This window comes from Schistosoma mansoni, assembly GCF_000237925.1.
Source record: "Schistosoma mansoni, WGS project CABG00000000 data, supercontig 0097, strain Puerto Rico, whole genome shotgun sequence".
Classification (NCBI taxonomy): domain Eukaryota; kingdom Metazoa; phylum Platyhelminthes; class Trematoda; order Strigeidida; family Schistosomatidae; genus Schistosoma; species Schistosoma mansoni.
The window spans coordinates 65990-79483 of record NW_017386031.1 but is presented as its reverse complement, the minus strand read 5'-3'; the positions used below and the strand labels follow the sequence as shown (position 1 = coordinate 79483).

Below are 13494 nucleotides of genomic sequence, written 5' to 3'. Positions count from 1 at the left end.
ATTCGAATATAAGGAGGAATAGCATACCCATGCCCGCAACCAGGCACTGAGGACAGTGCCTCATGCAGAGAGGGGCTAGTGTAACGGGCAACAAAGAGTGAATGCACTGGAAGAAGAAGAACAAGCCCTACGCCGTCTGAACCTGCAGAATAACGAGTAAAACTATTTTGTAATAACTTTCCCCTTTTGTACTAAAAACCGCGTTTTTCAATTTCAAATATATCTGCTGCACCAGCACACCGTGTTCTCACTTCAGACGCACTTGTCTGTCCTGACTGTTGTGTTGCTGTTTCAGGTCGCTCCTGCTCCCAAGTAAACGTCGAAATACAACGTGCTACTAGTGGTGATGGAGGTGTTTACGTCAAAACGCGATGAAAACTATGAGGAACCACCGGTCATTCCAAGCAAGCCAGCAACCGGGGCAATCATCCGCCAGCCACCACTACTGGGAAAATAGGAGAGCACTCGGTTTTGAAACTTACTCATGTTTCGAATCACAACATCTCATTTATCTTTACGTATCTGTAGGTACACGTTGTTGGTGTGAGTCCATGTTATAAAGCCTATGAATCAAGGTCTTTGACAAACTACTTCAGCATAATATCTGAATCTGCCCAGACAACAGTAACCTTTCTTATCTCCCGTAAATATTTTTTCCAACTGGGGATAGATCTTGACAGTAGGAGTAGAGGTTGAAGGAATGTATTGGAAAACGTTCTGAAAAGCATTCGTAGAGACTTCCACTCCATATTATAAAATCTTACTCAAATTAAACAGATGAACTACTTGCATATTCTTTCCTGTTTCTCTTTACGCTCATCAACTAGCATTTTGTCCCTACAATTAAAGTACCTAATTTTGATGTCATCACTGAACTGGACAACAGTTAATATCTCTTCCAATTACCGTGAAGTTGCTTTTCCTAGCATTTATATGGATGCGCAATGATTAATCAAAGACTTCTTGACCACAAATTTAGACATAATTTTGGAGTTGTTTTGGTGAGACTATAATTTATGGACGACCTTTGGGCGATACCAAAGTGACCTTGCGAGTGTCTACCTACTTACTAGGACTAAATGAAGGTTATAAAACAGTCAAAAGAATAAGAACTGTAATTCACATGTGATGGTTCGGGTTAGGAATTGGATTTACGGTTTTTCATCACAAACTGACATCAGCTAAAATGCCGAAATGCTATTTAACTAGATGGATAAGCGAATTTCGCGTCAAAATCTGAGACCTGTTATCTTATACCTGATTGGTTCGTCCATAAATTTTAGTCTCGGTGTTGTTTTTCACTGACCGAAACTTAGAAAATAGAACGGCAAAATATACTGAGATGTCAATGTAAACCCAATTTCCAAACTTTTCTTGAATATTAACAACAATCTGAATAAATTACACCGGTGATATTTCGAAACACTGGTTTACGCAAAGAATCACATGGAGACTTAGTTTTACGGAATTCTCACATCTTTGATGTGCTTCTTTGAGTGTTTTTGTGGAAAATTGAGACAAACAATTGTAGGTTTTAAAGTCACCGATTTTCTTCACGAAATCGTAAGTGAGTTTTGCTTCAAACCCATTGTTAGTGTTTGATCTTCTCTATGTCAATGTTTTGTGTTTAGCCAGATTACCGGTTCTGCCAAAGTAAATAATTTGTTGATCAAAAAAGATTCGATTTATACTACTTCTTTGTTAAACTTTCTTAAAGTATTCCTCGGAAAAATCCATAAGGGCCCAGAGAACACTGGAGAACATTTTTATCCAATCAGTATCTAACAAAAACTCTTTAGAAAGATCTAAAAAAATGAAGAGTCTTATTTGTGATTACTTGTTTACTTATGCTGTCACTATGGTTGTTATGGTTCTAGAAGCTCAAGGTTGTTTGTGATACCACAAACAACCTCGCTCTGTACACTGACTATTCCTGAAGTTGAGCGTCCTACTCTCACTTTGCTCGGTTTCTATCGCATTCAAGTCGCTATGGACTGTGGTTATTAGAAGCATCGAGGAAAACGGATCGATTCATTTGGCGAGAATCATCACGTTTGAGTTTTCATGCAGAATAATATGTAAAAACTTAACCGAATTAGATTCTGTGTATTCAATTGAATTCATATAGATATTGTCATTTCAATATAGTTAGTTTTGTCTCTTTTACGATGATTGTCTTGTGAAATATCGATGTCCGATGAAACAGTTACAAAATATGTTCATATGCACTGAAAGTAAGAGATTTTTAACATTCTGAATGCTTTTTACATCTCAGTATGATCTAGTTTGCACTAACATTAATTTGGTGTTAGTCTTCTGAGCAGGGTAATAATCTGATGATATTATCACTTCGTTCGACATAGAAACACTTAGAATACAAGACAATTTTAGTTACTGCGATGAAATATATCAAGAGCTATTACTTCGTGTTCTCAATATCTGGAGGAAAAAGTACTGCATACTAGTTGGTGGACATTTGTCAGCTAAAACATTAAGGAATAAAACAATCATGAATTGTTCACAAGTTAAAAACAGTGGATCGTAAGAACCTTTTTTGATCATGATCATAAACTTAACACAAAGGACAAACTAGAAGAACTTTCGATCATCAGAATGTATCGGCAATAAATATTAGTAGTAGAGGGTAACTACACTAGAATATCTACACACTTAACAGGATATGGGTTTCATCTTCATCTTGCCGGTAGACAACCTGAATGGTAGATCTGACAACTATACTCATACCATGCATTAGGTATAACTGTCTCGACCAACTGCTCTCATTATAGCTGTTCCAACGGCAACATACAGACATCCATTTTCTCGCAAGCACTGGACCTGTGAAAACGTCACTGGATCCACACAAAGTTGCATGCTAGAACGGTCAAAGGTAACGTTAAGATGTATACAGTCTTTCAGGCTAAATTCCTATTAAGCATATATCCACCTACACTTATTGTTTTCTCCTTCAAAACTTTTGTCTTGCGTACACAACAACCACAAGGACGACTTGTGGAGGTAGAGTCCTGAATTTATAGGTCAATGTTACGTCGAAAATCTCTCACTCTAGCAACAGCATTATGAGAAAGTTTAAAACGACATCAGAATCAAAATCGGAGAATGCTGAGTAAGGCATGTGTTATTCAACTCAAACATCTAAGCTAAATCTCTGACTAAGCAATTAAGATCACACATGACACCTCTCATGAAGGCTGTTCATACAACTTCGCCTTTAAGTAAATTTGAGAAATCCTCGTTTGTTTCCGTTATCCCGATGATCTTTAGCTAGCTTCGGATTTCAATTCATGTCTTCTTATTTCAGCTTCTGGTGGCGGTTGTGGAATTTAAAACGTATATGTTATATCCTTGATCTGTCTACGCACTTCTATGCAGAGGATAACTTGTCCAATCTAGATTTTGACCTTGACACGACAGGCTTACTGGCTTAGCCTTGATACCAGTATGTGTGAGTTTGAAGTGAGACCAATAGCTTGGGATAGAGAAACGAAAATATTCTGTCACCCGACGGGCTGACAAGAACGTGGGACAGAGGCTGCAGGTCAACCGGAACACTGCTCGACCTATTACGAATACCAATCTGGTTCCCGATCCTTCAGATTAGTACAAAAAGATACATGAATAGATAGATAACCAACCAGACCACTACGTGCAAACAATCAGGAAAATACAATTATGTTCAAAGCTGGGAATTAGAGTAGAAAGTAGAGTACAAAAGAATACGTTTAAATTATAATAGCTTCGGAACAGGAAAGGCTATACAGTGAATCCTACATAAAACGGAAGCATAAGATTCGTTGAATAGACTTCGGCAATTGTGAACGTCCACAGATACTGTCGTCGACTGCTCAGGTTGACCATAAGCTGTCGTGTACCATAGGAAGGAATGACTGAGTCATTTGCAGCACGTAGTCGAAGCACCGTAGCTTGAGACTTACCGTTACCAATAGGTACGACGGAAACTTGGGCACCTGTATCCACCAGGTATCAAACGTTAGTGTGATAATCGTGCACGTAAAATAAAAGGCCAACCTGAGTTAAAGGGCCGGCGAGTGTGGCCTCATTTACTCGCCGGCTCGGAAGGTTCCCGCCTTGTATGAGCAGGGGGCTCGAAAACGGCGGGCACCGGACCCGAAAGCACGGTGGAACCAGCACCAACCAGAACTCGCTTCCGAAGCCGCCTTTTGGAGTGGCTTGAAAGATGCCCGTTAGGGGCGAGTAGGGTTCTGGTGTGTTAGATCGGTCTCGAAAATAGACGGGTGTGAATACAGTTACCCCTATCATCATGAGCCATAGGTCAACTAGTATCGAGATCGATGTTCCAACGCGGCGTCGAGGCAAATATATAGTCGTCTCGGTTGCTAGACCTTGCCAACATCTTATCTGCCATAAGGACCACCTGGTTAAGTGGGGTGTCCTTGAGCAGAGCCGTAATAGTTGGTTGCATATATGCTGGTAGAGATTCGAGCCATTATTTCTTAACGATTTCGGAATCGGCTGTCGTAGTTCCTGCAAGTGATCGCAGGCGCGTGAGGGTTTAGTTCGGTTTAGCGTTAACCATGGGGTGACGTGATAATAAAGTCCTCAATAGTACTTCCCTTGGAGGGTGGAAATGTCTAAGGATCGCCTCCTTGAGACGATCGTAAACGTCAGGTACACTTGCATTGGGGACGACCTCACGGACAGCAGTTAAGTGATCACCAGGCAAAGTTTCCAGAGTGTAGGCATACCTTTGCCGTTGGTTTGTTATGCGGCGGATCTCGAGTTGAGATTCTAGTGCCGCGAAACAAACTTCTGGAAAGTGGGGAATAAAGGGAACCGGTCGAAAACCGATTGCCTGCATCTCTGAGTCTATTATATTATTGCTGTCCTTATCGTTATCCACCATATTGAGCTGTTACCAAAATATTATATTTTGAAAAATATTAATACGAATACGTGCAACAGAAGTGGATAGATATATAATGAACTCACCGTAGTAATCTTCTTTGCGAGATATTCCAGAGGTTGAAACGTGTTAGAAGATTCGGCTCACCAGATGTAGATGGGTGTCGAGTCGCGACTGACTATAATCAACACTACAGGCAGATTACGTTCCAGGTATCGACGTGGATCCCTCGGTAGGCCAAAAACCAGAAGGCTGTTAATGGTTGCAATAAAATATATTTATTGGCGATCTCGTGGTATCGAAAGAATACCGAGACGAGCCAAAGTTTACAGGCGGAACTGCAGAGAGTAAGCAAGTTCGTACAAGGTCACAGGCACCGGAAGGAAAAGTGCTTTTGGTACAGTTAAACAAACAAGTACAGTAAAACACTGGTACGAATAGTTATGATAATAATTGTTTCCATCATACCAATCGCGTTCTTGTCATAAAAGTGGGTCACTACAGGCCTATGCTTCTTTACGAGGTGTAACAGGCGTAACTAAGTAAGTACGTCAAACAGTAAACCCTTAATGAAGCTTATTTGTATTGTTAACCTTATGAGCGGTTATGTTGTGTGCTTAATTCGTAATCCCTAAAATAAGCCAACGTTGGTATATGATGACTTTTGTGCTGATTCGAGTAACTTTAAGCGGTTAGTCGATGTTTTCGCGAACATACAGCTTAATTTCTTTCACCAATTATTCCCTCCGCAAGATTATTTATATAAGTCAGAGTTTACGACTAAAAATCCCCAACTGCAATCCACTTTTACTTTGTTCTACCAGCAACAATCTAAGACCTTAAGCTTCCATCAAATATTGAGGCATCTAACTCTGAATGAGCTGAAACTGAGTTATTAGTTAGCGCGCAAAATTTGAAGTCAACCTTTGTGTAGCCGAAATGGGCCTGACTCGGGCTAAGGACGGCAATCCGTCTACCCGCTTTTACGAAAACCCAGAAATCATTGCTACTTTTGACCCAGTGAGGATCTGGTTGACAAGAAATCACAAAAAATATACACAAACGGAGCCCCCTACAAACAAGAGTCTAGCTACTCTATGTTTTCAATTGCTACAGTTTCAGGAAGCCAATTTCACAAGTACTGTAAGTCATTCCATCAGTCCTCTGATTCAATTTTCTTAAAGTCGAGAACTTTTATGAAAGTACCTTTTAAATGTTTCATGGATTTCAAACCTGGTGGTGGTTTGTGCCACATATTCCTAACGTGTCTAAAGTTCCGTCACGAAAATAATTGGAAAAAAATCGACCTCACTTCATCATCTAGAACCGAAAAACATCTGGAAATGTTTTCAGTCATCGAACGTGAACTAATAGCCTACAAGTGCATGGAGAAACCAGTGGTCTACATTTCCCCCTTGGTTGAAAAGGTTGGTTGAGCTGTTCTTCTGTAGTTACTTGTTTATTAGTGATCCTTATTTTTATCCAAGTGCTTTATGCTAATGAGATGTGCGGAAGTGTCAAAACTATCATACACGGTTTATCTCTGAAATTTGCAATCTTTCCCCACGAATATTTTATAAAAAACGTTCAACTGTTCCGAATTTAGCGAGGCACTAAAACCTATTGTCGCAAAAGAGTTCGAGTGTTTTTTTCCCACACGTAAGCGTCTCAGGCTCAATTTTTCCTTTCACTTTGTAAAAATAACTAGTTGCTGGAAACAGCAATGATTGCTTACTCATGACGTGGCCATTATCCAAACTGATCATCAGCCAACATAGTACATGAAAGCAAACAAGAAATAATCGTACCCGAAATGTTTTGAATACCTAAATTAGTACAAGGCTTCTGTGATGGAAATATAATTTGCATACGAACAAATCACATTTATGATTGCAAGTTGGGGATTTTGGCTCGAAATCTACTCCTTCATATGTCTAAATAGCATTATTGCTGGTCAGTTCTTGGTAAGAAAACCTAAAGGGAGACTATAATTTATGGACGAACTAACCAGGAATAAGATAACAAATCTCGGGTTTTCGTGCGAAATTCATCCATTTTTGGCTAAATAGAGTTTTGGCATTATAGCTGATGTCAGTTTGTGATGAAATCCCTAAACCTAATTCCTAACCTTAACCATCAACTGTAAGTCATAATTCTAATTCCTCACACAGGTTTATAACCCTCATTCGGTCCTATTTATTAGGTGGACACTCTCAAGGTCAGTCTAGCGTCGCTCAAAGGTGGACCATAAATTATAGTCTTACCAGATCCGACTCTAATTCTTAACCCCAACTTCCAACCCTAAATCCTAATTTCCCACACCAACATAACCGTAGCAAGTAGGTGAATGTTCTAAAGTTTAGCTTAGCATCTCTCAAACGTCATCCGTAGTTATAGTCTCATCGCTTCTGTCTCAAGTTAAGTCAGACAAAATCTAATTTAATCAAATTTAAACAGAATCACTTAACTTTCTTGCCGAATTCCAGTGATTTTGAAAGCGGTGCAATCTAGCGTTATGCTATTTGTCTTTAAATACCAGATATAATGTAGGAGAACCCACTGCTTCACATTATCGTGACGTAATAATACAGTTTGTATCCGCCAAATCCCACGTCTAAAATTCACAGCGTTTTTTATACTGGATTATTTCTATCAAATTATTGACCCCCAACTATTAAATGCTGCGAGACATTACAGACGCCTTTTCTTTTTCATTAAGCTCGACTCGTTCTGTTAATAGTTATTCAGTAATTGTGGAGTTGCGGGATAATTTTTAATCACAAACACTTAATACAAAGTGTTTTTGTCCTTATCCTGGGGATTTTTATTGCTAACTAACCTTACAGAGCTTAGTCATCTGTCTTAGATGTCTAACTGACCCGCTTTCACGAACATAAAGTGAATGCCAGGTATTTTCTCGACTGATAGACAGGTCATTTCCTCAGCGTTTGTAACAGGATAACATCATTCGTATATCTCAAGTTGGTCAGGCTGTTCTCAGTTGTTCAAAAGGTTTCGACAGTAGTTATGCTATTTATTTGAGTCATATCCCAAGCACCTTCATCTACTATTAAACGGATTTCACAAAATAAACAGCTTGTCGACCAAAAGACCGGAATTAGCAATAATTATAACTGTCCGGGATTTGTCGATGGATCACTTCGACACTTGTTACCTTATAAGTTCACCCAACTTTTATCGAATATTCACTTATGAATTGTCAGTCAAAATTAAGTTCATTTTAATGTGATGTTTGCTTGTTACACCCGGTACGACTACTAAACTAAAATCCTTGTTTTGGAAAACAGCAAATCGGTTAATATTTGGCCTATACTACAGAATTATCCGGGTAGGCACAACAGAAGCGTCAGTCCCATACTTTTGTTTGTCCATTAATATCTTTCAGTTCAGCTCATTTTAGAGGCAAGTCGAAAACTCTAAGGAATATCATAACTTTAACAATAACGAATTATCTGTTATATCCTTACAGTTGTACCCGGAAAGTCGTAGCACATATACCACTTTTTTCTAATAGTCCTTCACTAGACTGTTAATGTTAACAATTGGAAGTCATATAGATTCATAGCATCACTGCCCATTCCCTCTATTGTGTCATTTTTAGTCTCATCAAAAAGCGGAACAATTTTTTAGTGATATATAGTATTATTGTCTGCCAACAACTTAAGGAAGCTTTATTATGGCTTCCAGCCTTGGGGGGTTCATCATTTATTTCGGGTCAACTACTATCTATTAGATGTAAATTAATGAAGAAGATTACTTTGTCAAATTGTTTCCAAAAGCTGTGCCAGTGGCGTAGCGGTGACAGTTGCTTTTTAGTACAAATTCATAAACCATTTGTCTCGCTGTTTTAAAACGTGCCTCATGTAACTTGATTAACCGTAAGTTTCTTAATTTTTTAAACGAACTTCAGTTCTTATATATATTCGGTGTCGAACATTTATTCACTTCCCCGTTTTAGCAAAAACTTCTGGAAAAAGGGAGCTTAGAGACAGTTGCTAACTAGGAAATGTGTTATGTTTGTTGCGGAAGATAGTAGTCTGCAATCTAAAAAAAGTATGGGAAGCAGATAAAGTTATTCAGCTTCCCAGATGGAAGCGATCAAACTAAGTTTTGAACAAGACCTTCATTCTTGAAAACTACGTACCTAAAACATCGCATTAATATTTTAAATATCAAATTGTTGTAATTTTTTCCGTACATCTTGAGGGATATTTTTGTTTTTTAAAACTATAATTTCACTTTTTCAAAAACAGACCTTAAATTCCAAACTAAGGGAATCTGCGAAGCGATTAAATGTCTCCGTTGTCGAGTCACCTTCTGAGGCTACACATATTTTACATCAACCTCCCCCGAATTGGCCTGGCGATAGTCGAGATGACTTTCTGGTTCAACGTTTCCGAGTTTTGTTCCATGAAGGTCGAGGAGTACTTCTGCACTGGTTATACTCACCCGCTTCATATACTACATGGTATACAGGTAAGATCATGAAATGCTCTCAGCTTTGCATATGTCTACCCGTTCAGCAGTCAAACTCAGTATTCCAACTATAAAACAATACATTTCCGTTCCTAAAAATCCTCTCTAAATCAATACTTCTATTCGTTCTCTATGGACACGGAAGGTCCACCTAGGGGGGTTGGAAAACCCTGATTCCAAACCAATGGTGCAAATAGGCGCCAGAGTCCTGAAGAGACAAATGGAGTATGAACCTATTGTTGGTCACCGGCTATCATGGGACTACATGTCCTAAAGTCGCTGCTTTGCCTTGTGGACTAGACCTTTAGGCTCGGGGTGTGGCCCCCTAAGAAAACCACTCGCTTCGGTCTGGGCGCCCGGGCAGTATCACAGCCCTCACATTAATCAAGTGACTTGTGTAGCGTATGTGTATTCGATGCCCCTTTGTACCAATATTTATGTATTTGAATAAATGTAAATAAAAATAAATCTGTTATGTCTTAAGTTCACCCCATAATTACATACTTCTATTGGTGTGGCTCTCAAATATCACCAAGTGTTTTCTTATCAATCTGTTATTCGCAGTGAAACACAAAAATAACCTGATTCCCACTTAATTCCTTCTGTACTGAACCTTCCAAAAGTTTTCTTTTTCTTTCATAATAACATATATAACTTGTTTATTTCCTTTGGACTAAAGGTCTACAATCTGAATGGTCCACTGATACTGAAACCTCATATCTCGAAAATGAAAATCAATGGGATATAGATGCTCGTTGGCTTCTGTATTCAGACGAAATGTATGAATGGATGGTTGAAGAGGATTTTTTAATCCCAACGTCTTCTGTGAAACCTAGACTAACATATTCACGTAAGTTGTTGATGATAAATCATTTTTATTTTATCATAATCTTTTTAACGAACTTCTAAACTACTTTTCCTAATACATATTTCCATCCCTCTAAAAAAAAATACAATGTATTGTCGGAAAAACAGTTACATTCATGATTGTTGGAAAAAGTCACTTTTAATAAATTCTGAATGATTTGTATATTTTCGTCCTTTTTGTACGCCTCTTTCATAATGAAGTCATAGTATAAACATGTGATTTTCACGTCATGTTGTAAGCAATGTTGTTAAGGCAAGATTGTAAGTAGTAGCTTAAGATAATCATTGAATAGCATTATTTGTCTGAGCATCAATTTCAAACGACTATGATTCAAATATGAGATTTTTCGACCCAACAGTTCTTACAGAAAAATACGAAATCCTCTCAATCACCAGCATTTCTATAGAAAGCTTGAGTCGTAAACTCTACATCCTAATTCTAATCCGAAATTCTTGATCTCAAACTTAAATCACTAGTCCTACAACTTGATCGTAACCTTATATCTTAGTTCTGTACTATAATACTAGACCTAATTCCTAGTCCCAGCATCATAAATCAGTCACTCATATTTACTGTACTCTGATTGGCTGAATGTGTTTAGTTTGCCTATTTCACTCAACAATTACCTTAAACTTCACCCTTCTAGTTCAGCTTTAGCATTTCTTTTTCAGAGTTTTGTCTTAGACTTGTAGCGAGCTTGACATATTGACACGATGTTCAATAATTAGACCTAACAAGTAGGTCGTAATTGATTAGAGAGTGATTAACCTATAAAATGGTCTTATCTAATCGTTTATGACATTTTCCCATGTTTATTTTGAATCAATTTTTTTTGGTATATCAGTCAGCTTCAACGTAGGACCAGGCACATTTATGCATCGGTCCAAGTTGCTATACCTCGTAAGCACAACAAGATGAACACCGGATTCATAGAAGTAGTTAATTTTGTGGTGGTAGTATATAAAAGAAAGATTGTGTATAAGGATATAGTACAGGAAAAAAGAAAGAAAGATATGAAGCAATTTTAATCTCAAGGTTCAAAGGAAGACAGAGTGTATACACCTACACCATCATGATCGATTCTGAGCCATGTCACACACAGTCTCCAATCATTGGTTACGATAGTCACGCGGACCCAAACCAATTAGTCTGCATCTACCAACATGGTTCAGACTAGAAGCTAGTGACTTCGAGCACTGATGCCACATCTTGGTTTGACCGCCCCTAACTCTCTTCCAACCATCCCCAATACTAGTCAGCATTGCGCGTCGTGGTAATCGGTGTTCAGGTATACTTAACACGTGGCCCAACCATCTCAGTCGATGAAGATTCATGACCTCATCAACTGATTTACTATCGTTCCCTAATACCCTGAGTCTAACCTCACTTTTACTTACCCGGTGATCCCAGCAAATGTGAGCAATATTTCTAAGACATCTGTGGTCAAATACAAGTAACTTACGCGTATCTTCTACTCTTAATGCACACTCTTATCAGACGTAAAGTAGAACAGAGTGAACTGCTGTGCAGTATACTCGTCCCTTAACTGATAGACGGATATCTCGTCTTCTCCATAGGTGACGTAGGTTGGAAAAAACCAAACGTGCCTTTTGAATCCGTGCTGAGATTTCGTCAGACACCAAACCATTAGGGCTGATCAGACTTCCAAAATAAGTGGAGTTGTCGATGTGTTCAACTACTTCACCCCCTATCCTTAGTTCACGTGTTGACGCAGGCCAGTCCTGGAGTAACAATTTACATTTGGATGGAGAGAAACGCATCCCAAATATCCTGGCACTGTTAATCAGTGCTACCAAAAGACTGCGTATTCTAAGTTGATAAGTGAACCTCCTGGTAGAAGATCAATTCCTGAAAATTCAGTCGGCGAGAACGTTATTTCCAGCAATAGGTCTATGATGAAGTTAAACAAAAATGGAGATAGTGGACAACCTTGCCGGACACCACTTGAGGTTGTAAAATCAGATGACAGTTCACCATAAGCTCTCACTCGACTAGTGGTGTTCGAGTAAAGAGCCCTCACAAGGTTTATGTACTTCTGAGGTACACCTTTCAACGACAGACACTGCCACAGAACCTCTCGGCCTACAGAGTCAAATGCTGTCTTTAAGTCAACAAAAACTATCATTGTCTGCCGCCGATAAGCATGTCTGTGTTATAAAACCTGACGAATAGTGAATATGTGGGCGATGCAGTCACGACCAGGTCTGAATCCATTCTGATTTTCTCGTGTTTGCAGTTCATGAGTATTTGTTAAGCGTCCGATAATTATTAAGGCTAGTATTTTAGATGCTATATTAGTCAGACTAATCCCTCTATGGTTATCACAGGATGATTTTGACCCCTTCTTATATATTTGGACAATCAGTGATTGTGACCAGTCAGATGGGATTACGTCCAACTCCCAGATTTTAGCTAAAATATTAGTCATTCTAATCGCTAAAATTGGTTCACCTGTACTTAAAGACCTCTTGAGCCAATCCATCTGAACCAACTGCTCTTCCTCGTTTCAGATTAGCTATAGCCTTTTGAACTTCAGCTAGAGTCGGGGGACCTACTTCAATGTTCCATTCAGACTGTCTGGGAATAGTGGGTAGTTGTACAGTAGCTGAAAACCAGCTGAACTGCTTCTTAAAGTGTTCCGCTATCGTTCTAAACGTCTGGGCTGAGAGCAGATAAGGATTAACCTAGATGTGATTTGTTTCCACTCTTCATCGTATTCAAAGCCTGATGGGATGAGTTTACGAGAATCCATCAGTGCCATAGACTTATAAGAAATCCATTGGTTTTTTGTAACCCTTTGGTTTAAATCACTAATAGATGTTACTGCTGTTTCCACAGCTGTTCGTATATCTTTCCAAGCAACATCTTGGTTAGCCTCGTTTTCAGAACTTCCTGAGTGTGACTTCAGTTGTTCCTGGAACTTACTTTTGGCTTTCTCATCACTCAGTTCAATTCTAATAGGTCTTCTTGGTGTGGTTTTTCTGTGTCCAGTGAGGCGCCATCAAATGCATACTCGTATTAGAGCGTGATCGGAGTCCAAACAGGTATTCCAGAACGAGCGACGATCTTCTATCGAGCCTCTCCAACAATCACTGATGACAAATATGGTCTATTTGAGTCCATCGTTGGTTTGGTGCAGGTGGTCGCCATGTTAGACGATATCTCTCCTTAGGCTTAAAATTAGTATTTGCTAAAAATAAAC

General features: G+C 38.9%; 1 protein-coding gene across 1 annotated transcript; it reads left to right on the top strand.

Annotated features, from left to right (window-relative positions):
• Nucleotides 1-5845: 5845 nt before the first annotated feature.
• On the top strand, nucleotides 5846-10312 carry Smp_152640 (SWI/SNF-related matrix-associated actin-dependent regulator of chromatin subfamily C member 1(smarcc1); the record flags this gene model as incomplete). The annotated part of the gene is made up of 4 exons (XM_018790442.1): nucleotides 5846-6049; nucleotides 6091-6333; nucleotides 9181-9403; nucleotides 10083-10312. The coding sequence occupies 4 exons, from the start codon at nucleotides 5846-5848 to the stop codon at nucleotides 10310-10312; spliced, it is 900 nt and encodes a 299-aa protein (XP_018646258.1).
• Between the last annotated feature and the right edge of the window lie 3182 nt (nucleotides 10313-13494).